Source organism: Choloepus didactylus, chromosome 14 (genome assembly GCF_015220235.1).
Source record: "Choloepus didactylus isolate mChoDid1 chromosome 14, mChoDid1.pri, whole genome shotgun sequence".
Lineage (NCBI taxonomy): Eukaryota > Metazoa > Chordata > Mammalia > Pilosa > Megalonychidae > Choloepus > Choloepus didactylus.
The window spans coordinates 54,059,966-54,086,292 of record NC_051320.1 but is presented as its reverse complement, the minus strand read 5'-3'; the positions used below and the strand labels follow the sequence as shown (position 1 = coordinate 54,086,292).

Here is a 26,327-nt window from a genome sequence, read left to right as displayed (position 1 = left end):
GGAAGAAAAGGGTAAAGGTCTAGGAAGAGTATTCAAAGAAATTGTTGGGGAAAACTTCCCAAATCTTCTAAGCAACATGAATACGCAAATCATAAATGCTCAGCGAACTCCAAATAGAATAAATCGAAATAAACCCACTCCGAGACATATACTGATCACACTGTCAAACACAGAAGAGAAGGAGCAAGTTCTGAAAGCAGCAAGAGAAAAGCAATTCACCACATACAAAGGAAACAGCATAAGACTAAGTAGTGACTACTCAGCAGCCACCATGGAGGCGAGAAGGCAGTGGCACGATATATTTAAAATTCTGAGTGAGAAAAATTTCCAGCCAAGAATACTTTATCCAGCAAAGCTCTCCTTCAAATTTGAGGGAGAGCTTAAATTTTTCACAGACAAAAAAATCTGAGAGAATTTGCTAACAAGAGACCTGCCCTACTGGAGATACTAAAGGGAGCCCTACACACAGAGAAACAAAGACAGGACAGAGAGACTTGGAGAAAGGTTCAATACTAAAGAGATTCGGTATGGGTACAATAAAGGATATTAATAGACAGAGGGGAAAAATATGACAAACATAAACCAAAGGATAAGATGGCTGATTCAAGAAATGCCTTCACGGTTATAACGTTGAATGTAAATGGATTAAACTCCCCAATTAAAAGATATAGATTCGCAGAATGGATTCAAAAAAATGAACCATCAATATGTTGCATACAAGAGACTCATCTTAGACACAGGGACACAAAGAAACTGAAAGTGAAAGGATGGAAAAAAATATTTCATGCAAGCTACAGCCAAAAGAAAGCAGGTGTAGCAATATTAATCTCAGATAAAATAGACTTCAAATGCAGGGATGTTTTGAGAGACAAAGAAGGCCACTACGTACTAATAAAAGGGGCAATTCAGCAAGAAGAAATAACAATCGTAAATGTCTATGCACCCAACCAAGGTGCCACAAAATACATGAGAGAAACACTGGCAAAACTAAAGGAAGCAATTGATGTTTCCACAATAATTGTGGGAGACTTCAACACATCACTCTCTCCTATAGATAGATCAACCAGACAGAAGACCAATAAGGAAATTGAAAACCTAAACAATCTGATAAATGAATTAGATTTAACAGACATATACAGGACATTACATCCCAAATCACCAGGATACACATACTTTTCTAGTGCTCATGGAACTTTCTTCAGAATAGATCATATGCTGGGACATAAAACAAGCCTCAATAAATTTAAAAAGATTGAAATTATTCAAAGCACATTCTCTGACCACAATGGAATACAATTAGAAGTCAATAACCATCAGAGACTTAGAAAATTCACAAATACCTGGAGGTTAAACAACACACTCCTAAACAATCAGTGGGTTAAAGAAGAAATAGCAAGAGAAATTGCTAAATATGTAGAGACGAATGAAAATGAGAACACAACATACCAAAACCTATGGGATGCAGCAAAAGCAGTGCTAAGGGGTAAATTTATAGCACTAAACGCATATATTAAAAAGGAAGAAAGAGCCAAAATCAAAGAACTAATGGATCAACTGAAGAAGCTAGAAAATGAACAGCAAACCAATCCTAAACCAAATACAAGAAAAGAAATAACAAGGATTAAAGCAGAAATAAATGACATAGAGAACAAAAAAACAATAGAGAGGATAAATATCACCAAAAGTTGGTTCTTTGAGAAGATCAACAAGATTGACAAGCCCCTAGCTAGACTGACAAAATCAAAAAGAGAGAAGACCCATATAAACAAAATAATGAATGAAAAAGGTGACATAACTGCAGATCCTGAAGAAATTAAAAAAATTATAAGAGGATACTATGAACAACTGTATGGCAACAAACTGGATAATGTAGAGGAAATGGACAATTTCCTGGAAACATATGAACAACCTAGACTGACCAGAGAAGAAATAGAAGACCTCAACCAACCCATCACAAGCAAAGAGATCCAATCAGTCATCAAAAATCTTCCCACAAATAAATGCCCAGGGCCAGATGGCTTCACAGGGGAATTCTACCAAACTTTCCAGAAAGAACTGACACCAATCTTACTCAAACTCTTTCAAAACATTGAAGAAAATGGAACACTACCTAACTCATTTTATGAAGCTAACATCAATCTAATACCAAAACCAGGCAAAGATGTTACAAAAAAGGAAAACTACCGGCCAATCTCCCTAATGAATATAGATGCAAAAATCCTCAACAAAATACTTGCAAATCGAATCCAAAGACACATTAAAAAAATCATACACCATGACCAAGTGGGGTTTATTCCAGGCATGCAAGGATGGTTCAACATAAGAAAATCAATCAATGTATTACAACACATTAACAAGTCAAAAGGGAAAAATCAATTGATCATCTCAATAGATGCTGAAAAAGCATTTGACAAAATCCAACATCCCTTTTTGATAAAAACACTTCAAAAGGTAGGAATTGAAGGAAACTTCCTCAACATGATAAAGAGCATATATGAAAAACCCACAGCCAGCATAGTACTCAATGGTGAGAGACTGAAAGCCTTCCCTCTAAGATCAGGAACAAGACAAGGATGCCCGCTGTCACCACTGTTATTCAACATTGTGCTGGAAGTGCTAGCCAGGGCAATCCGGCAAGACAAAGAAATAAAAGGCATCCAAATTGGAAAAGAAGAAGTAAAACTGTCATTGTTTGCAGATGATATGATCTTATATCTAGAAAACCCTGAGAAATCGACGATACAGCTACTAGAGCTAATAAACAAATTTAGCAAAGTAGCGGGATACAAGGTTAATGCACATAAGTCAGTAATGTTTCTATATGCTAGAAATGAACAAACCGAAGAAACACTCAAGAAAAAGATACCATTTTCAATAGCAACTAAAAAAATCAAGTACCTAGGAATAAACTTAACCAAAGATGTAAAAGACCTATACAATGAAAACTACATAACTCTACTAAAAGAAATAGAAGGGGACCTTAAAAGATGGAAAAATATTCCATGTTCATGGATAGGAAGACTAAATGTCATTAAGATGTCAATTCTACCCAAACTCATCTACAGATTCAATGCAATCCCAATCAAAATTCCAACAACCTACTTTGCAGACTTGGAAAAGCTAGTTATCAAATTTATTTCGAAAGGGAAGATGCCTCGAATTGCTAAAGACACTCTAAAAAAGAAAAACGAACTGGGAGGACTTACACTCCCTGACTTTGAAGCTTATTATAAAGCCACAGTTGCCAAAACAGCATGGTACTGGCACAAAGATAGACATATAGATCAATGGAATCGAATTGAGAATTCAGAGATAGACCCTCAGATCTATGGCCGACTGATCTTTGATAAGGCCCCCAAAGTCACCGAACTGAGTCATAATGGTCTTTTCAACAAATGGGGCTGGGAGAGTTGGATATCCATATCCAAAAGAATGAAAGAGGACCCCTACCTCACCCCCTACACAAAAATTAACTCAAAATGGACCAAAGATCTCAATATAAAAGATAGTACCATAAAACTCCTAGAAGATAATGTAGGAAAACATCTTCAAGACCTTGTATTAGGTGGCCACTTCCTAGACTTTACACCCAAAGCACAAGCAACAAAAGAGAAAATAGACAAATGGGAACTCCTCAAGCTTAGAAGTTTCTGCACCTCAAAGGAATTTCTCAAAAAGGTAAAGAGGCAGCCAACTCAATGGGAAAAAATTTTTGGAAACCATGTATCTGACAAAGACTGATATCTTGCATATATAAAGAAATCCTACAACTCAATGACAATAGTACAGTTGGCCCAATTATAAAATGGGCAAAAGATATGAAAAGACAGTTCTCTGAAGAGGAAATACAAATGGCCAAGAAACACATGAAAAAATGTTCAGCTTCACTAGCTATTAGAGAGATGCAAATTAAGACCACAATGAGATACCATCTAACACCGGTTAGAATGGCTGCCATTAAACAAACAGAAAACTACAAATGCTGGAGGGGATGTGGAGAAATTGGAACTCTTATTCACTGTTGGTGGGACTGTATAATGGTTCAGCCACTCTGGAAGTCAGTCTGGCAGTTCCTTAGAAAACTAGATATAGAGTTACCATTCGATCCAGCGATTGCACTTCTCGGTATATACCCGGAAGATCGGAAAGCAGTGACACGAACAGATATCTGCACGCCAATGTTCATAGCAGCATTATTCACAATTGCCAAAAGATGGAAACAACCCAAATGTCCTTCAACAGATGAGTGGATAAATAAAATGTGGTATATACACACGATGGAATACTACGCGGCAGTAAGAAGGAACGATCTCGTGAAACATATGACAACATGGATGAACCTTGAAGACATAATGCTGAGTGAAATAAGCCAGGCACAAAAAGAGAAATATTATATGCTACCACTAATGTGAACTTTGAAAAATGTAAAACAAATGGCTTATAATGTAGAATGTAGGAGAACTAGCAATAGAGAGCAATTAAGGAAGGGGGAACAATAATCCAAGAAGAACAGATAAGCTATTTAACGTTCTGGGGATGCCCAGGAATGACTATGGTCTGTTAATTTCTGATGGATATAGTAGGAGCAAGTTCACAGAAATGTTGCTATATTAGGTAACTTTCTTGGGGTAAAGTAGGAACATGTTGGAAGTTAAGCAGTTATCTTAGGTTAGTTGTCTTTTTCTTACTCCCTTGTTATGGTCTCTTTGAAATGTTCTTTTATTGTATGTTTGTTTTCTTTTTAACTTTTTTTTCATACAGTTGATTTAAAAAAGAAGGGAAAGTTAAAAAAAAAACAAAGAAAAAACAAAGAAAAAAAAAAAGATGTAGTGCCCCCTTGAGGAGCCTGTGGAGAATGCAGGGGTATTCGCCTACCCCACCTCCATGGTTGCTAACATGACCACAGACATAGGGGACTGGTGGTTTGATGGGTTGAGCCCTCTACCACAGGTTTTACCCTTGGGAAGACGGTTGCTGCAAAGGAGAGGCTAGGCCTCCCTATGGTTGTGCCTAAGAGCCTCCTCCCGAATGCCTCTTTGTTGCTCAGATGTGGCCCTGTCTCTCTAGCTAAGCCAACTTGAAAGGTGAAATCACTGCCCTCCCCCCTACGTGGGATCAGACACCCAGAGGAGTGAATCTCCCTGGCAACGTGGAATATGACTCCCGGGGAGGAATGTAGACCCGGCATCGTGGGATGGAGAACATCTTCTTGACCATAAGGGGGATGTGAAAGGAAATGAAATAAGCTTCAGTGGCAGAGAGATTCCAAAACGAGCCGAGAGATCACTCTGGTGGGCACTCTTATGCACACTTTAGACAACCTTTTTTAGGTTCTAAAGAATTGGGGTAGCTGGTGGTGGATACCTGAAACTATTAAACTACAACCCAGAACCCATGAATCTCGAAGACAGTTGTATAAAAATGTAGCTTATGAGGGGTGACAGTGGGATTGGGAATGCCATAAGGACCAAACTCCACTTTGTCTAGTTTATGGATGGATGTGTAGAAAAGTAGGGGAAGCAAACAAACAGACAAAGGTACCCAGTGTTCTTTTTTACTTCAATTGCTCTTTTTCACTCTAATTATTATTCTTGTTATTTTTGTGTGTGTGCTAATGAAGGTGTCAGGGATTGATTTAGGTGATGAATGTACAACTATGTAATGGTACTGTAAACAATCGAAAGTACAATTTGTTTTGTAAAAAAAAAAAAAAAAAAAAAAAAGAAGGGAAAGTTAAAAAAAAAAACAAAGAGAAAACAAAGAAAAAAAAAAAGATGCAGTGCCCCCTTGAGGAGCCTGTGGAGAATGCAGGGGTATTCGCCTACCCCACCTCCATGGTTGCTAACATGACCACAGACATAGGGGACTGGTGGTTTGATGGGTTGAGCCCTCTACCACAGGTTTTACCCTTGGGAAGACGGTTGCTGCAAAGGAGAGGCTAGGCCTCCCTATGGTTGTGCCTAAGAGCCTCCTCCCGAATGCCTCTTTGTTGCTCAGATGTGGCCCTGTCTCTCTAGCTAAGCCAACTTGAAAGGTGAAATCACTGCCCTCCCCCCTACGTGGGATCAGACACCCAGGGGAGTGAATCTCCCTGGCAACGTGGAATATGACTCCCGGGGAGGAATGTAGACCTGGCATCGTGGGACGGACAACATCTTCTTGACCAAAAGGGGGAGGTGAAAGGAAATGAAATAAGCTTCAGTGGCAGAGAGAATCCAGAAGGAGCCGAGAGGTCACTCTGGTGGGCACTCTTACGCACACTTTAGACAACCCTTTTTAGGTTCTAAAGAATTGGGGTAGCTGGTGGTGGATACCTGAAACTATCAAACTACAACCCAGAACCCATGAATCTCGAAGACAGTTGTATAAAAATGTAGCTTATGAGGGGTGACAAGGGGATTGGGAAAGCCATAAGGACCACACTCCACTTTGTCTAGTTTATGGATGGATGAGTAGAAAAATAGGGGAAGGAAACAAACAGACAAAGGTACCCAGTGTTCTTTTTTACTTCAATTGCTCTTTTTCACTCTAATTATTATTCTTGTTATTCATGTGTGTGTGCTAATGAAGGTATCAGGGATTGATTTGGGTGATGAATGTACAACTATGTAATGGTACTGTGAACAATCGAAAGTACGATTTGTTTTGTATGACTGCGTGGTATATGAATATATCTCAATGAAATGAAGATTAAGAAAAAAACAAAAAACAAAAAACAAAAAAAAGACATAATGCTGAGCAAAATAAGCCAGGCACAAAAAGAGAGATATTGTATGTTACCAATAATGTGAATTCTGTGAAAAACGTACAATGTTTTATACTGTAGAATGTAGGGGACCTAGAGATACCAATTAGTGGAGGGGGAATGATAATCTAATAAGAACAGATAAACTATGGAGGGTAATCTCAATGTTATGGGAATGCTCAGGAATGATTATGGTTTGTAAACTTTCTTGGATATAGTAAGATCATGTTGGAAGCAATAGAGTTATTTTAGGTTTTTTTTTTCTCTTATTCCTTTGTTTTCTTAGGGGTTGTTAATTTTCTTGGGGTATGGTAGGAACATGTTGGAAGCAATGTAGTTATTTTAGATTATTTGTTTTTCTTGCTCCTCTGTTTGGACATGGTTTATTAATTTTCTTGGGGTATGGTAGGAACATATTGGAAGCAAAGTAGTTATTTTAGATTATTTGTTTTCCTTAATCCATTGCTTTGTTTGAAATGTTGTGGGGTTTTTTTGGTTGTTGTTTGCCTGTTTGTTTTTAATTTTTTGATAAACAAAGTTAAAAAATTGAAAAAAAATCAGTAGAAAAATGGGAGTAAAAACTAAATGACAAATAGGGTGGGATGGGGGGATGGTTTGGGTATTCTCTTTTCACTTTTATTTTTTATTCTTATTCTGATTCTTTCTGATGTAAGGAAAATGTTCAGAAATAGATTGTGGTGATGAACGCATAACTATATGACCATACTGTGAACAGTTGATTGTATACCATGGATGACTGTATGGTTTGTGAATATATTTCAATAAAACTGAATTTAAAAAAAAAAAAAATAATAAAGGAATACAAATCAGGAAGCAATATAAAAAAAAAAAAAAAAACTCAACAATAAAGAAGCAAACAACCTGGAAAAAAAAAAAAAAAAAAGGAACTGATAGAAAATCAGCGTTTTTTCTTCTCTCTTCAGTGGGGCCTACTGGAAAGAATAAATCCCAGCATGTTTTTATTAGCTTTATGACGAAGGATAAATCACTTGATTTGTGTGTATGTCAGTTTCTTCACTTAAGTTAGCAAAAGGAGACATTTTCTAGCTAATCTGTAACATAAATTGGATTTGGGATATACAGTAGTATTTAAAAGTCTTATACAATTGGAAATTAGATCTTGGACTGGTAGAATCCTTGCTTCTCCACTTACTTATTGTAGCACCTTGGACAGTTATTGAACCTATTTTAGTTTCAGCTCATCATCTGCACAGCGGGGCTAATAATACCTGACAGAGTTAATAAAAGGATTACATAAGGGTAAGCCTATAAAAATAGCTTAGCATAGTGCTTGTAAGTCATTGATGATAACTATTTTTATCATTATTAAATGAATGATTAACAGAATAATTCTAGTTGATAGCATTAGTTTCCCTCCCAAAGTTTCTTTGATAGCCATTCTATGTTTTATAATAAGTTGGCTTAAATAAAGCTGTACATTAGAACCTCACATGGCATTGTCCTTGGTTCTTTGCTGTGGCACTACTTCATGGTGAGGGCTTTAACATTCATTTGATAGATTATATAAGGAGAATAAGGTTTTATACTGGATACCAGAAATATGTCTGTTAACAAGATCTGGTTACTGTCCTTAATATATTTTAGAGTTTAGTGGGGGGTTTAGAAGTCAAGTACAGAGGCAGTTACAATATTGTGCAATAAGTGTCATGATTGGTGCAAATACCAGATGTTATAGGAATACAAAGTCACAACTTTGCCTAACTCAGTCTTAAGGTCTCTGAGCTTAGAAGAGATACCTGAGTGTAGTTCTTATATTAAAAGAAGTCATAATATAAAAGACCCTACAGACATTTGTATATATGTTACTTATATAATCTACTAACCCTTTAAGACCTATCTCAAGGGCAGCCTCTTCTGGGTGGCTTTCTTTACAGTCAGAGTTAGAGGCCTACTCTTGAAACTCCTGTTGTACTTTGTCAACACTTTTCTTATAGCACTTAACAAATTGTCTTGCAATTTATTGTTCATGTATCAATCGGTTTCTCCTATATCTCAAGCTCTTTAAAAAAAAAAAAATGGAACAAAACTCACTCATCTTTGTACCTCCCATGCCTGGTCCACTCCTTGACACATTATAAATGTACAATAAATGCTTGTCGAATGAATTAATATAAATTAATTGGTTTAGTAAACAAATATTTATCAAGCACCTACTATGTGCCAAGCATTCTTGGCTATGGGGATTCAGCAATGAAGAAGAAGTTTGTTGCCTTAAGCACATTTACATTTTAGTGGTAGAGATAATCAATAAATAAACAAACATGTAAGTAAAATAAAATATATATGTAAAATAAGGCTAGGTAATGGTATGTGCTATAAAGAATACAGAAAGATAAAAGAATAGAAATTTGATGGAGGCTTCAATTTTAGATTGGTCAGAAAAAGCCTCGCTGAGAAGGTGACATCTAAGTAGACCTGAATTATGTGAAATATCAAGCTGTCTTGTGGAAAAGCATTCCGGGCTGAGAGATCACCCAATTTAAAGACTCAAGGAGCAGCATGCTTAAAATGCTCAAGAGATAACAGAGGAAGCCAGCATGACTGGAGCTTGGTGAGCAAGAAGGAATGTGATAGGAGATGGGATTGACAGATGTTACTGGGCCAGATCACGTTTGGCCATGGGAAAGAGTTTGAATTTTATTCTAAGTGTGATGGAAAGCCAAATGCAGGATTTTGAGCAAGGGAGTAGTAACATGATTATTTATCTTTTAAAAATATCAATATGCCTGTTGTGGAGTAAGAGTAGAAACAGTGAAAAACAGTTTGGAGGCTATTTAGTAGTCCAAGTGAGAAAAGATGGTGGGTTGGACTAGGAAGAATCCTTTGAGGATAGGAGCTGGTGACATAAGCTGTTGTAATTGTAATCCTGCACATCTACCCTTAAGCATTCAAGTAGATCCAAATGTAATTGTAAGTAAGGTACATGTATTTAGTAGAATAATGATTTAAAAAATAAAAGAAGTAGTTTTTAGTCCCAGCTCTACTTTTCAGTAGGTTTGTGACCTTAAGGAATTCTTATTTTCTATGGGCCTCAGTTTTTTTCAAATATAAACTGAGGAGGTTGAATTAATTTGTCTCTGTAAAGATCCATGGATTTTTGGTTCCATGAAAAAAGTAAATATGTATTGAAAACTTACTGTGTACCCAATACTTTAAGGGATTCAGAAGTCCTGTAAGACATTCTTGTCCACAAGGTACTTGTAAGTATAAAAGATTTTACAAAACAATTGCTCATAATATACATAAATTTAAATGCAAAAGTGTGTAATGCAAGCTGTAAATGCTATAGAAATTCAGAGTACAGGCTAATTAATAGAATGAATTAGCCATGGAGGTAATAGATACTTGATCCGGGACTAGATAGGATTTAGTTAAATGGATAGAGGAAGAAGGACATCCTGGGTAAAGAAGACATCAGTAAAGAGGAAGTCTTAATGAGCACAGCATGGTATGGGTTTATGGTGGAGGGAGATTCAGTTAAGGTCAGCCTGACTGTATTGGAGGATATGTGAACAATGGAAAAATAGGATTGGCCAGTTAGAATAAGATAAGAAAAAGGAGGATATTAAAATCTAGGCAGAAACGTTTCTACTGAACACCGACAAGAGCAGGGAGATTCTTTGGTAGAAGAATATTGTGATACAAATAATGTTCACAATACTCTGTATTTTGTACTGTGTACTTTGAGGAAGGAGGGAAACGATCTTGCTCAAAGTAGCATGCAGGCATTTTACATACTTTTTCTCATTTAATCACCATAACACCAACAGAAGAAACTTTAGGTGGTGCCTAGAGATCTTATTCCTAGTAGGTAATTAGAACCAGGATTTGATCTAACATGTGTCTGATTCTAGAAAGTCAGATAGAAGAGAATAGTCAGGAAGCATTACCTGCAGTAAGTAGCCCAGGTCTGAGGTAATGAAGGATTTACCTAATAGCAGTGAGAATGGAAAAGAAGAAATAGAGCTGAGAGAATTTTTTGAAGAACATGTTGATAATTGTATGTGGAGAATGAAACGGAGAACAAATCTAAGAAGACATTGAAGTTTTACTCTTGGATAGCTAGTGAAGATTACTTTGTTTTTGGTGGTGGTTGTTGCTGATGGGGGCAGACAGGAGGGCCTAGGGTGATGAATGATATTATATCCAATTCGGGAATGTTGAGTTTTAGAAGTCATTAAACATTTAGCTAGTAAGTAAAGACAGGAAAATTGGGGTATTTGGGAGTCTGTAACATACTGGATAATTGAAGACATGAGAATGAAGACGTCTTCTAAAAGAGGAGAGGATAATCAGAGAGAGTCATAAGAGAAGAGCAAAAAGCTTTGAGGGGTAATGCCCAGCCTTATCCTGTAGGCTTAGGAACAGGAGGAGTGTCAGACAGCTGTCCAGCTACTGTTAAGTCAAACCACCTAAGTTGCTGAGATACGACATTGATGTTCCTTATTTTCCACATTTCTATATATATATATTTTTTTATTAAGTTCAGTTTTATTGAAATACATTCACACACCATACAATCATCCATGATATACAATCCACTGTCCACAGTATGATAACATAGTTATGCGTTCATCACCACAATCTATCTCTGAACATTTTCCTTACATCAGAAAGAACCAGAACAAGAATAAAAAATAAAAGTGAAAAAAGAACACCCAAATCATCCCCCCATCCCACCCCATTTGTCCTTTAGTTTTTTTTTTTGTTTTTTTTTTTTAATCTTCATTTTATTGAGATATATTCACATACCACGCAGTCATACAAAACAAATCGTACTTTCGATTGTTTACAGTACCATTACATAGTGGTACATTCATCACCCAAATCAATCCCTGACACCTTCATTAGCACACACACAAAAATAACAAGAATAATAATTAGAGTGAAAAAGAGCAATTGAAGTAAAATAGAACACTGGTTACCTTTGTCTGTTTGTTTCCTTCCCCTATTTTACTACTCATCCATCCATAAACTAGACAAAGTGGAGTGTGGTCCCCATGGCCCTCCCAATCCCATTGTCACCCCTCATAAGCTACATTTTTATACAACTGTCTTCGAGATTCATGGGTTCTGGGTTGTAGTTTGATAGTTTCAGGTATCCACCACCAGCTACCCCAATTCTTTAGAACCTAAAAAGGGTTGTCTAAAGTGTGCATAAGAGTGCCCACCAGAGTGACCTCTCGGCTCCTTTTCTTCCTTCACTTTTGGAAGACAGTTTTTCTGGATATAGATATGCGTTTAGTGCTATAAATTTCCCCCTTAGCACTGCTTTTGCTGCATCCCATATGTTTTGGTATGTTGTGTTCTCATTTTCATTCGTCTCTATATATTTAGCAATTTCTCTTGCTATTTCTTCTTTAACCCACTGATTGTTTAGGAGTGTGTTGTTTAACCTCCAGGTATTTGTGAATTTTCTAAGTCTCTGTTGGTTATTGACTTCTAATTGTATTCCACTGTGGTCAGAGAATGTGCTTTGAATAATTTCGATCTTTTTAAATTTATTGAGGCTTGTTTTATGTCCCAGCATATGATCTATTCTGGAGAAAGTTCCATGAGCACTAGAAAAGTATGTGTGTCCTGGTGATTTGGGATGTAATGTCCTGTATATGTGTGTTAAATCTAATTCATTTATCAGATTGTTTAGGTTTTCAATTTCCTTATTGGTCTTCTGTCTGGTTGATCTATCTATAGGAGAGAGTGATGTGTTGAAGTCTCCCACAATTATTGTGGAAACATCAATTGCTTCCTTTAGTTTTGCCAGTGTTTCTCTCATGTATTTTGTGGCACCTTGATTGGGTGCATAGACATTTACAATTGTTATTTCTTCTTGTTGAATTGCTCCTTTTATTATTATGTAGTGGCCTTCTTTGTCTCTCAAAACATCCCTGCATTTGAAGTCTATTTTATCTGAGATTAATATTGCTACACCTGCTTTCTTTTGGCTGTAGCTTGCATGAAATATTTTTTTCCATCCTTTCACTTTCAGTTTCTTTGTGTCCCTGTGTCTAAGATGAGTCTCTTGTATGCAACACATTGGTGGTTCATTTTTTTTGATCCATTCTGCGAATCTTTATCTTTTAATTGGGGAGTTTAATCCATTTACATTCAATGTTATAACCGTGAAGGCATTTCTTGAATCAGCCATCTTATCCTTTGGTTTATGTTTGTCATATTTTTCCCCTCTGTCTATTAATATCCTTTATTGTACCCATACCGAATCTCTTTAGTACTCAACCTTTCTCCAAGTCTCTCTGTCCTTTCTTTGTTTCTCTGTCTGTAGGGCTCCCTTGAGTATCTCCAGTAGGGCAGGTCTCTTGTTAGCAAATTCTCTCAGCATTTGTTTGTCTGTGAAAAATTTAAGCTCTCCCTCAAATTTGAAGGAGAGCTTTGCTGGATAAAGTATTCTTGGCTGGAAATTTTTCTCACTCAGAATTTTAAATATATCGTGCCACTGCCTTCTCGCCTCCATGGTGGCTGCTGAGTAGTCACTACTTAGTCTTATGCTGTTTCCTTTGTATGTGGTGAATTGCTTTTCTCTTGCTGCTTTCAGAACTTGCTCCTTCTCTTCTGTGTTTGACAGTGTGATCAGTATATGTCTCAGAGTGGGTTTATTTGGATTTATTCTATTTGGAGTTCGCTGAGCATTTATGATTTGCGTATTTATGTTGCTTAGAAGATTTGGGAAGTTTTCCCCAACAATTTCTTTGAATACTCTTCCTAGACCTTTACCCTTTTCTTCCCCTTCTGGGACACCAATGAGTCTTATATTTGGACGTTTCATATTGTCTATCATATCCCTGAGGTCCATTTCGATTTTTTCAATTTTTTTCCCCATTCTTTCTTTTATGCTTTCATTTTCCATTCTGTCATCTTCCAGGTCACTGATTCGTTTTTCAACTTCCTCTAGTCTTGTACTATGAGTGTCCAGAATCTTTTTAATTTGGTCAGCAGTTTCTTTAATTTCCATAAGATCATCCATTTTTTTATTTAGTCTTGCAATGTCTTCTTTATGCTCTTCTAGGGTCTTCTTGATTTCCTTTGTCTCCCGTACTATGGTCTCATTGTTCATCTTTAGTTCTTTGAGTAGCTGCTCTAGGTGCTGTGTCTCTTCTGATCTTTTGATTTGGGTGCTTGGGCTTGGGTTACCCATATCGTCTGGTTTTTTCATATGCTTTATAATTTTCTGTTGTTTTTGGCCTCGTGGCATTTGCTGAACTTGATAGGGTTCTTTTAGGATTTGTAAACCAATTGAAGTCCTTATCTCTAATTTATCAGATCTACAGCTTCGTGGAGTACACTTTCTCTAACTAACCAGCAGGTGGCAACCACGAGCCACCTGTTCTCCACAAGCCAGTTCTCCCCTGCTTAGCCTTTTTGGTGAGTGGGGGAGTGAGTCTTGTGGAGTCCAATTGGTGTACCAAGCTTGCGTGTGTAGTTGGTGTTGCCTGCCCTGTATATGGGGCGTGTTTCTGGGCAGTCAGGGAGGGGGGGTGGCCCTAACAATCAAATCTCCCTGGTGATCCTAGAGTTTTAAAGCTGCTGCAATAGTCTAATCCTTCAGTTCAGTCCTGCCACAGTTTGTCTCTGCCACTGACCCACACGTCCTTGGTATTGGCGTATAGCTCCTGAGACTTGCAAGTGGGCCCCTCTTCCAGGCCGTGCACCCCGGGTCCTCTGTTGAGGGATGACTGTGCTATGTCACAGGTGAGTGCCGTCCCCCCAGGGCAGTTCTGGGCTGCTGGGCTGTGTAGGGAGGCTCCCAGTCTGCTGAAATGATGGCTGAATGGGGCTTTGTTAATTCACACTGCTCTACCTTCCCAACTCTGGGACAATCAGCTGAGGTTGCAGGGAAGGCTAATGTGCACGCCCAGTTTTGTGGTGTGTGCCTGTTATTTGAAGCACTTCCGTCACACTGGGTTGTCTGGGGCAGTTCTGGGCTATGGGGCTGGCGATGGGCAGGAGTGTTTCCTGTCCACCAGGATGATGGCTGTGAGCGGACACCCCCCTTTTCTTGGGAAGTTGTGGTGTTTAGTGAATTTTCTCAGCCACTGGATTATTGCGTTTTGTCTCAGAGCTCTCCTAGTTCTGCTCTTGACTTGACCTGCCCAAATTGCAAGTCTTTGAAGCTTTCTGTATTGGGCTTCTTAGAGTAATTGTTTTAGAAAAAGAAAAAAGGATTAAAAAAAAAAAAAAAAAAAAAGGGCCGTCCTCAGAGATCTAATGGGTTATTGAAATGCTAAGAGACAAAGCAACCAGGGCCATTAAGGAAAGGTCCACAGGGCAGAGAGATCAGCTTTTCTTCAGGATTTGCATATGCGCCTCAGGGCCTGGGCTCCGGCCTGAGCTCTGCCCTTCTCCCTTCTATGTTCACCAGAACTCCGAAAATCCTCCGCTTTTATTTTGGAGTTTTTCGTGTTGTTTTTTTTCTATGCCTGTCTCCTCTCTGCTGGGCTGGCTGCTCTCAGATTCTCTGGTGTCTGGTCTCCGTCTATCTAAGGTTGGAGTTTGGATCAGCAGAATGAGTTTCCGATAAGGGCTGCCACTGCAGTTCTCCCTTCTCCTTCCCGGAGCTGACAGCCCCTCCTCCCACGGGACTGAGCCTGGCAGGGAGGGGCGCAGGTCCCCTGGCCGCAAAAACTTACAGATTTCGCTGATCTCAGCAGTTCCACGTTTTCATGAGTGTTGTATGAAGTATGCCCAAAGTCAGATTGCTCTGTGGTGTCCAGTCCACGCAGTTCCTGGCTTTCTACCTACTTTCCTGGAGGAGTAACTAAAACATACAGCTCACCAGTCTGCCATCTTGCCCCACCTCTTGGTTCTAATCCACATTTGTATATTGACCTCTACTTGATCTAGATTTGGGTTAGTTTCTACTAACAGTGGAATAGATATAAGTAAATTTCACTGCATGTTCAAGTTATCCAAATAGCAGATTGTTTGGGTCTGTCAAACAAAATTTGTTAAGTTTGTTTTTATGGCTCTGTTCCAACATTTCTTGGTAAATGTTCTAAAGGGCATATTTTGGTTCATACTTATATTATTCAATTGATTTTTTTATGAACTTATATGTAAAAGCTAATGGCTGTTACACAAGATTATTATGCCTGTTAAAATAGAAAGCCCCAGCATATTTTATCTTTAATGTGCTCTCTTTTTATATGTTTAAATATTTTGTCACCATATTCTTTGTTATGCATTTGTTAGCTTACCTACCTGAATCCTCATTTTAAAAACAGCTAGCGGCCTTCTATTTCATGAAATTGTCTCTGTTGATCTTTAATTACTTAAATTTTTAGGATATTTTGGATAATTTTAGCTCTTATGCCAACATTTGTATGTATGTCCTTATTTTAAAATTAGTAGTAGTAGTAATAGTTGTGTTGTTTTTTTAAAGGAAATACAGGCATTTTATTTAAACACAAAAATAAAAGTTTTTATGCCAAACGAACATTTTAACAAAGTCAAAGGACAAACAAAATGAGTAAAATATATGTGACATGTAACATGTAACAGAGCAATAAAATCTCATATAAACATATTTTAAGAAATCAAGATTAAAAAATAGGCAACCAAGTCACCATAAATGAAATGTAAATGCTAATTAAAAGATTGGGAAAAAATGCTCAATTTCATTAGTCAGGAGAAAGGAAGCCAAACAATATAGTTGTGTTTTTATCATTATTAAAAGTGTATTATACTCATACTATTGTTAAGAAATGAGAAAAATTCAGCTGTCTTAGAAAGATCCTCCTTCATCGCAGTATTTTACTTGCAGGATGAAGATGAGCTGGATTCCCATACCATGGTGAAGACCAGTTCGGAAAGTGTGGGCACCATGCGGGCCACAAGCACAATGAGTGAAGGGGCCCAGACCATGATTGAACATAACAGCACGATGTTAGAGTCGGACCTAGGGACCATGGTTATAAACAGTGAGGATGAAGAAGAAGATGGAACTATGAAAAGTATGTGGCTTTTTTCCATTGACTATTAGTTTTCTGTTTTGAAAATGTACTTCCATAGAAACTAGGATAGGTCTGTGTTACTTTTTGTAGCCAGTTATGGAAAATTTTGTTTCTTGGCTTTGTTTAGCAGTAAAAGAAAAATATGCACAAATAAACTTTCGTATATTTTAATACAGCAGAAAGCAACAAATCTTTAACTCAGTTATAGATCTTTTCTCTGTGGAAGGCCACTAACCCATAACTTAATTTAACTTGTAAAGGATTTGAGAGAGAAAAATACAGTGTTCTTCACATTTATTTTTGTGATTAGAAAAGTGAACCTAAAATTTTTCCAGTAAATATTGGACAACCTAATATTTCATGATCTCCAAATTATCAGTTAAGCCACAGTGACAGAGTGGTCCAAGCTAAGGAAAGAAATAAGAAATAAGAAAAAAATAAGGAAATGAAGAAACACTAAAAAGGAAAGAAAGATCAAGAAACAGAGTTGCTCATACAGAAAATTCAGTTCAGTGCATATTTACTACTGTTTACCATGTGAAAGATACAGTGCAAGAGATGCTCCGGGGGCTAAAATAATGATTAAGAAATTGTCTCATACCTTTGTTACTTACAGAGTGAAAAAGATAGATTTTCACATATGAGCATTTCTTTTCTTTTTTTTTTTTAATAGCTTGTAAGATACTGCAGTTAATAGTATAGGCCATTGTGATTTCAGAACGATAGGCAAAAAATGGATTAATTTCCTCTTGATACCTAATGAATTCCTTCTCCGTCCTTTCTATTTTCTTTTTGCCTACTCCTCTTCCTTTGCCACTAGTGCCCCCACAGCCCACCCTGCCCAGTGATGCTGCTTGATAAGGTACTGCTGTTGCTTCTTCTCATGGTCTAGTAGACAGCCCATTATGGTTGTATACTTTCGAAGGGGAGAGTCTTAAAGCACAAACACACAAACAGATTGCTATATGGTTAATCCTAGGGGGGGATTATGAATTTTTCTATTTGCCAACACCAGTGGGTCTCCTGAGCCTTTGCCCAGGGAAGTAGCCTAAGTCTTGGATTTCCTGAAATTCCTAGCTGGGCTTCTGACCAGAATAGGCCTTCTGCATCCTTAGCAAGCACTACCCAACTGTATAGGATGGCCTTATGGCCTCCAAAGCCAGCCAGAGTGAAGCTACAAGTCATATGCCCTGTAGATCAGAAAAGACCCTGTGATGAGACAGTTACAACACATTCCTGTCAGCATGTAGCATTCGTTTTCCACAAGCTGATAAAGTTCTTTTACTCAAACTACGTAATTCTAAGCAGACCATTTAGAAGATCACGAGTGCTTTTGTTGTATCTCTAGTGAGCTACTGAGCTTCCTACAAAGCTATATAAACGACTTTCTCCTTGCGGTCATATAGTTGAACATCAGCATATATCCAGTTTGATAACATAAATGAGTCCGTGAAAGTACATCAGGGTATAATTCTTCTTGGATTGTTATGTTTGAAGAGATGTGTGATAATAATTTATCAGATATCATACTTTAAAATTACAGTGTAGATTACCACATATTTTATATAGTGACTTTTTTTTTTTAATTGAGATTGTTCAGATACCATACAACTATCCAAAGAGCCAAAGTGCGCAATCAGTTGCCTACGGCACCACCATACAGCTGTGCATCCATCAACACAATTTTTTTTTTCAATTTTTAGAACATTTTCACTACTCCAGAAAAGAAACAAAGACCAAAAAAAAAAAGGAAACTCACATCCTCCCATACCCCTAACCACGCCCCCCCTCCATTATTGATTCATAGTTTTGGTATAGTACATTTGTAACTGTTGATGAAAGAATGTTAAAATACTACTGACTGTATTATGTAGTTTGCAATAGGTATATATTTTTCCCTATATGCCTCTCTATTATTAACCTCTAGTTATAGTGACATACATTTGTTCTAATTCGTGAGAGAGATTTCTAATATTTGTATAGTTAATCATGGACATTGTCCACCACAAGATTCACTGTTTTATACATTCCCATCTTTTAACCTCCAACTTTCCTTCTGGTGACATGCGTGGCTCTGAGCTTACCCTTTCCACCACCTTCACACACCTTTTAGCACAGTTTATTATTCTCATTACATGCTACCATCACCCCTGTCCATTTCCAAATATTTAAGTTCACCCTAGTTGAACATTCTTCTCATAATAAGCAAACGCTCCCCATTCTTTAGCCTCATTCTATATCCTGGTAACTTAACATTTCATATCTATGAGTTTACATACTATAATTACTTCATATCAGTGAGACCCTGCAATAGTTGCCTTTGTATGTCTGTCTTATTTCACTCAATATAGTGCCCTCAAGGTTTCTTCATCAACCCATTTCTTTTAAGATGGTTTTGTTCAAACACTATACATTCTGTCCTAAGTAAACAGTCGGTTCCCCGTATAGTCACATATTTATGTATTGAGTACCATCGCCACTCTCTATATAAGGACATTTCTTCCACAAAGATGGAGGAAGAGTCAAAGAAGGCAGAGGGGCAAAAGAAAAAGGCAAGAGAAAGAGAGAAAAACAAACAAACAATACTTGATAGCTAGAAGGTGACAAAAGGAAAGATAGCATTAACCTAAAGTGGAATAGAGAATCAGACAACATCACCAATGCCTGGAGTCCCATACCCTTCCCCTATTCCCCCGCCCCATATGCATTTAGCTTTGGTATATTGCTTTTGTTACATTAAAGGAAGCATAATACAATGTTTCTGTTAATTCTGGCCTCTAGTTTGCATTGATTGTATTTTCCCCCCAATCCCACCCTATTTTTAACACCTTACAATGTTGACATTCATTTGTTCTACCTCATGTAAAAACACATTTGTACCTTTTATTACAATCGTTGAGCATCCTAGGTTTCCCTGAGTCACACAGTCCCAGTCTTTATTGTTCATCTTTTGTTCTGGTGTCCCACACGATCCCAGCCTTCCTCTTTCAACCATATTCACAGTCATCTGTCTTCAGTGTACTTACATTGCTGTGCTACTATCTCCCAAAATTGTTTTCCAGATCTCTCACTCCTGTCTTTTCCTTTCTGTCTGCAGTGCTTCCTTTAGTGTTTCCTGTAGAGCAGGTTTCTTGTTCACAAACTTGGTCATTGTCTGTTTGTCAGAGAATATTTTAAGTTCTCCCTCATATCCAAAGGATAGTTTTGCCAGATACAGGATTCTTAGTTGGTGGTTTTTCTCTTTCAGTATCTTGAATATATCACCCCACTTCCTTTTTGCCTCCATGGTTTCTGTTGAGAAATCCACACAGTCTTATCAAGCTTCCTTTGTATGTGGTAGATCGTTTCTCTCATGGCAGCTTTCAGGATTCTCTCTTTGTCTTTGATGTTTGATAATCTGATTATTAAGTGTCTTGGCGTAGGCCTATTCAGATCTATTCTGTTTGGGGTACGCTGTACTTCTTGGATCTGTAATTTTATGTCTTTCACAAGAGATGGGAAATTTTCATTGATTATTTCCTCTATTATTGCTTCTGCCCCTTTTCCCTTTTCTTCTCCTTCTGGGACACCAATGACACATGAATTCTTGCTTTTCATTTTGTCTTTAAGTTCCCGGAGACAATGCTCATATTTTTCATTCTTTTTTCTATCTGTTCTTTTGTGTGTAGGCTTTCAGGTGCCTTGTTCTCCAGTTCCTGAGTGTTTTCTTCTGCCTCTTGAGATCTGCTGTTGTATGTTTCCAGTGTGTCTTTCATCTCTTGTGTTGTGCCTTTCATTTCCATAGATTCTGCCACTTGGTTTTTTGAACTTTCAATTTCTACCTTATGTACGTCCTGTGTTTTCATTATACGGTTCATCTCTTTTGCCATATCTTCCCTAAACTTTTTGAATTCACTTATTATTAGTTGTTTCAATTCCTGCATCACAGTTGAAGTGCAAGTTTGTTCCCCTGACCGAGCCATAACCTCATTTTTCTTGGTGTAAGTTGTAGTTTTCTGTTGTCTAGGCATGGTTTCCTTGGTTACCCCGATCAGGCCTCCCCAGACCAGAATGGGCTAAGGTCCCAGAAGGAAGAAATACTCAGTATCCAGTTTCCCTGAGGGTGTGTCTTAGAAAATTTGTACACCCTCTGATGCTGCCAGTCACTGTGATTTTCTGCCCAGCAGGTGGTGCCTGTTAGCCTATAATTCTTGACTGGTGTAAGTTCTGAATGAAAGGCAGTTGGTAGAGCTGGGCCCTACTTCCTCTTAGAAAAGATAGACGCCCTATGGGGAGGTCATTAGCATTTCAGTAGTCTCTCTGCCTATGCTATACCCTCATCTGGGTCACAGAACTGGGAACTGAAAATGGCTGAGGCTTTCTCCACTGAGTCGAAAAAGGAACAGAGCTAGTCCGAGGCAACCCTCCGGCTCTCCAAGGTCTGTCGTCACCCAAAGCCTCTGTCTACTTGTTGGGGATTCATACCTTGTAGTGAGCAGTTCACACTCGCTAATTAAAACCCCAGTTGGAGCTCAGCTGAGCTATATTTGCTTGCTGGGAGAGAGCTTCTTTCTGGCAGCACGAGGCTTTGCAGCTCGGGCTATGGGGGAGGGGGTCTCATGACTTGGATCCTCAGGTTTTACTTACAGATTTTATGCTGCAATCTCGGGCATTCCTCCCAATTCAGGTTAGTGGATGATGAGTGGATGGTCACGTTTGTCCCCCTGCAGTTATTCCAGATTATTTACTAGTTGTTTCTGGTTTTTTTTAGTTGTTCCAGGGGGACTACTTAGCTTCCACTCCTCTCTATGCCGCCATCTTAGATCCTCTGTGTAGTGACTTTTAACTCTGACAGCCAGAAAAATCATTCCATATATGTTGTAATTTTCTGCTCTAACTACAGTTTTTTTGTCACAGAGATTTTATTGAAAGCCCATTTTTAAGTTGACCACATAGTGGTTTGTGTAGTTATACTTGTTTAATGTGCTTCAGCAAGTTTTAAATCCCGTGAGCCAATTTTCCATTTCTTTTAAGTTCCCACAGTTTAGACATCATCCTTTAATATGGTACTTCATGGGGCGGGGCAAGATGGCAGACTGGTGAGCTGTATGTTTTAGTTACTCCTCCAGGAAAGTAGGTAGAAAGCCAGGAACTGCGTGGACTGGACACCACAGAGCAATCTGACTTTGGGCATACTTCATACAACACTCATGAAAATGTGGAACTGCTGAGATCAGCGAAATCTGTAAGTTTTTGCGGCCAGGGGACCTGCGCCCCTCCCTGCCAGGCTCAGTCCCATGGGAGGAGGGGCTGTCAGCTCCAGGAAGGAGAAGGGAGAACTGCAGTGGCAGCCCTTATCGGAAACTCATTCTGCTGATCCAAACTCCAACCTTAGATAGACGGAGACCAGACACCAGAGAATCTGAGAGCAGCCAGCCCAGCAGAGAGGAGACAGGCATAGAAAAAAACAACACGAAAAACTCCAAAATAAAAGCGGAGGATTTTTGGAGTTCTGGTGAACATAGAAGGGGGAAGGGCAGAGCTCAGGCCGGAGCCCAGGCCCTGAGGTGCATATGCAAATCCCGAAGAAAAGCTGATCTCTCTGCCCTGTGGACCTTTCCTTAATGGCCCTGGTTGCTTTCTCTCTTAGCATTTCAATAACCCATTAGATCTCTGAGGAGGGCCCTTTTTTTTTTTTTTTTTTTAATCCTTTTTTCTTTTTCTAAAACAATTACTCTAAGAAGCCCAATACAGAAAGCTTCAAAGACTTGCAATTTGGGCAGGTCAAGTCAAGAGCAGAACTAGGAGAGCTCTGAGACAAAACGCAATAATCCAGTGGCTGAGAAAATTCACTAAACACCACAACTTCCCAAGAAAAGGGGGGTGTCCGCTCACAGCCATCATCCTGGTGGACAGGAAACACTCCTGCCCATCGCCAGCGCCATAGCCCAGAACTGCCCCAGACAACCCAGTGTGACGGAAGTGCTTCAAATAACAGGCACACACCACAAAATTGGGCGTGGACATTAGCCTTCCCTGCAACCTCAGCTGATTGTCCCAGAGTTGGGAAGGTAGAGCAGTGTGAATTAACAAAGCCCCAATCAGCCATCATTTCAGCAGACTGGGAGACTCCCTACACAGCCCAGCAGCCCAGAACTGCTCTGGGGGGACGGCACTCACCTGTGACATAGCACAGTCATCCCTCAACAGAGGACCCGGGGTGCACGGCCTGGAAGAGGGGCCCACTTGCAAGTCTCAGGAGCCATACGCCAATACCAAGGACTTGTGGGTCAGTGGCAGAGACAAACTGTGGCAGGACTGAACTGAAGGATTAGACTATTGCAGCAGCCTTAAAACTCTAGGATCACCAGGGAGATTTGATTGTTAGAGCCACCCCCCCCTCCCTGACTACCCAGAAACACGCCCCATATACAGGGCAGGCAACACCAACTACACACGCAAGCTTGGTACACCAATTGGACCCCACAAGACTCACTCCCCTACTCACCAAAAAGGCTAAGCAGGGGAGAACTGGCTTGTGGAGAACAGGTGGCTCGTGGACGCCACCTGCTGGTTAGTTAGAGAAAGTGTACTCCACGAAACTGTAGATCTGATAAATTAGAGATAAGCACTTCAATTGGTCTACAAATCCTAAAAGAACCCTATCAAGTTCAGCAAATGCCACAAGGCCAAAAACAACAGAAAATTATAAAGCATATGAAAAAACCAGACGATATGGATAACCCAAGCCCAAGCACCCAAATCAAAAGATCAGAAGAGACACAGCACCTAGAGCAGCTACTCAAAGAACTAAAGATGAACAATGAGACCATAGTACGGGAGACAAAGGAAATCAAGAAGACCCTAGAAGAGCATAAAGAAGACATTGCAAGACTAAATAAAAAAATGGATGATCTTATGGAAATTAAAGAAACTGTTGACCAAATTAAAAAGATTCTGGACACTCATAGTACAAGACTAGAGGAAGTTGAACAACGAATCAGTGACCTGGAAGATGACAGAATGGAAAATGAAAGCATAAAAGAAAGAATGGGGAAAAAAATTGAAAAAATCGAAATGGACCTCAGGGATATGATAGACAATATGAAACGTCCAACTATAAGACTCATTGGTGTCCCAGAAGGGGAAGAAAAGGGTAAAGGTCTAGGAAGAGTATTCAAAGAAATTGTTGGGGAAAACTTCCCAAATCTTCTAAACAACATAAATACACAAATCATAAATGCTCAGCGAACCCCAAATAGAATAAATCCAAATAAACCCACTCCGAGACATATACTGATCACACTGTCAAACACAGAAGAGAAGGAGCAAGTTCTGAAAGCAGCAAGAGAAAAGCAATTCACCACATACAAAGGAAACAGCATAAGACTAAGTAGTGACTACTCAGCAGCCACCATGGAGGCAAGAAGGCAGTGGCACGATATATTTAAAATTCTGAGTGAGAAAAATTTCCAGCCAAGAATACTTTATCCAGCAAAGCTCTCCTTCAAATTTGAGGGAGAGCTTAAATTTTTCACAGACAAACAAATGCTGAGAGAATTTGCTAACAAGAGACCTGCCCTACTGGAGATACTCAAGGGAGCCCTACAGACAGAGAAACAAAGAAGGACAGAGAGACTTGGAGAAAGGTTGAGTACTAAAGAGATTCGGTATGGGTACAATAAGGATATTAATAGACAGAGGGGAAAAATATGACAAACATAAACCAAAGGATAAGATGGCTGATTCAAGAAATGCCTTCACGGTTATAACATTGAATGTAAATGGATTAAACTCCCCAATTAAAAGATATAGATTCACAGAATGGATCAAAAAAAATGAACCACCAATGTGTTGCATACAAGAGACTCATCTTAGACACAGGGACACAAAGAAACTGAAAGTGAAAGGATGGAAAAAAATATTTCATGCAAGCTACAGCCAAAAGAAAGCAGGTGTAGCAATATTAATCTCAGATAAATAGACTTCAAATGCAGGGATGTTTTGAGAGACAAAGAAGGCCACTACATACTAATAAAGGGGCAATTCAGCAAGAAGAAATAACAATCGTAAATGTCTATGCACCCAATCAAGGTGCCACAAAATACATGAGAGAAACACTGGCAAAACTAAAGGAAGCAATTGATGTTTCCACAATAATTGTGGGAGACTTCAACACATCACTCTCTCCTATAGATAGATCAACCAGACAGAAGACCAATAAGGAAATTGAAAACCTAAACAATCTGATAATGAATTAGATTTAACACACATATACAGGACATTACATCCCAAATCACCAGGACACACATACTTTTCTAGTGCTCATGGAACTTTCTCCAGAATAGATCATATGCTGGGACATAAAACAAGCCTCAATAAATTTAAAAAGATCGAAAATATTCAAAGCATATTCTCTGACCACAATGGAATACAATTAGAAGTCAATAACCATCAGAGACTTAGAAAATTCACAAATACCTGGAGGTTAAACAACACACTCCTAAACAATCAGTGGGTAAAAGAAGAAATAGCAAGAGAAATTGCTAAATATATAGAGACGAATGAAAATGAGAACACAACATACCAAAACCTATGGGATGCAGCAAAAGCAGTGCTAAGGGGTAAATTTATAGCACTAAACGCATATATTAAAAAGGAAGAAAGAGCCAAAATCAAAGAACTAATGGATCAACTGAAGAAGCTAGAAAATGAACAGCAAACCAATCCTAAACCAAATACAAGAAAAGAAATCACAAGGATTAAAGCAGAAATAAATGACATAGAGAACAAAAAAACAATAGAGAGGATAAATATCACCAAAAGTTGGTTCTTTGAGAAGATCAACAAGATTGACAAGCCCCTAGCTAGACTGACAAAATCAAAAAGAGAGAAGACCCATATAAACAAAATAATGAATGAAAAAGGTGACATAACTGCAGATCCTGAAGAAATTAAAAAAATTATAAGAGGATACTATGAACAACTGTATGGCAACAAACTGGATAATGTAGAGGAAATGAACAATTTCCTGGAAACATATGAACAACCTAGACTGACCAGAGAAGAAATAGAAGACCTCAACCAACCCATCACAAGCAAAGAGATCCAGTCAGTCATCAAAAATCTTCCCACAAATAAATGCCCAGGGCCAGATGGCTTCACAGGGGAATTCTACCAAACTTTCCAGAAAGAACTGACACAAATCTTACTCAAACTCTTTCAAAACATTGAAGAAAATGGAACACTACCTAACTCATTTTATGAAGCTAACATCAATCTAATACCAAAACCAGGCAAAGATGCTACAAAAAAGGAAAACTACCGGCCGATCTCCCTAATGAATATAGATGCAAAAATCCTCAACAAAATACTTGCAAATCGAATCCAAAGACACATTAAAAAAAATCATACACCATGACCAAGTGGGGTTTATTCCAGGCATGCAAGGATGGTTCAACATAAGAAAATCAATCAATGTATTACAACACATTAACAAGTCAAAAGGGAAAAATCAATTGATCATCTCAATAGATGCTGAAAAGCATTTGACAAAATCCAACATCCGTTTTTGATAAAAACACTTCAAAAGG

At 38.5% G+C, this 26,327-nt stretch overlaps 1 protein-coding gene across 2 annotated transcripts in view; it reads left to right on the top strand.

Moving 5' to 3' along the window:
* Positions 1–26,327, top strand: part of STK3 (serine/threonine kinase 3) — a 344,700-nt gene that overhangs the window by 222,942 nt on the left and 95,431 nt on the right. For both annotated transcript variants that reach the window (XM_037802741.1, XM_037802742.1), the window contains exon 9: positions 16,566–16,755. In XM_037802741.1, the coding sequence (XP_037658669.1) occupies positions 16,566–16,755 (190 nt within the window). The remainder of the gene's footprint in view (positions 1–16,565; positions 16,756–26,327) is intronic.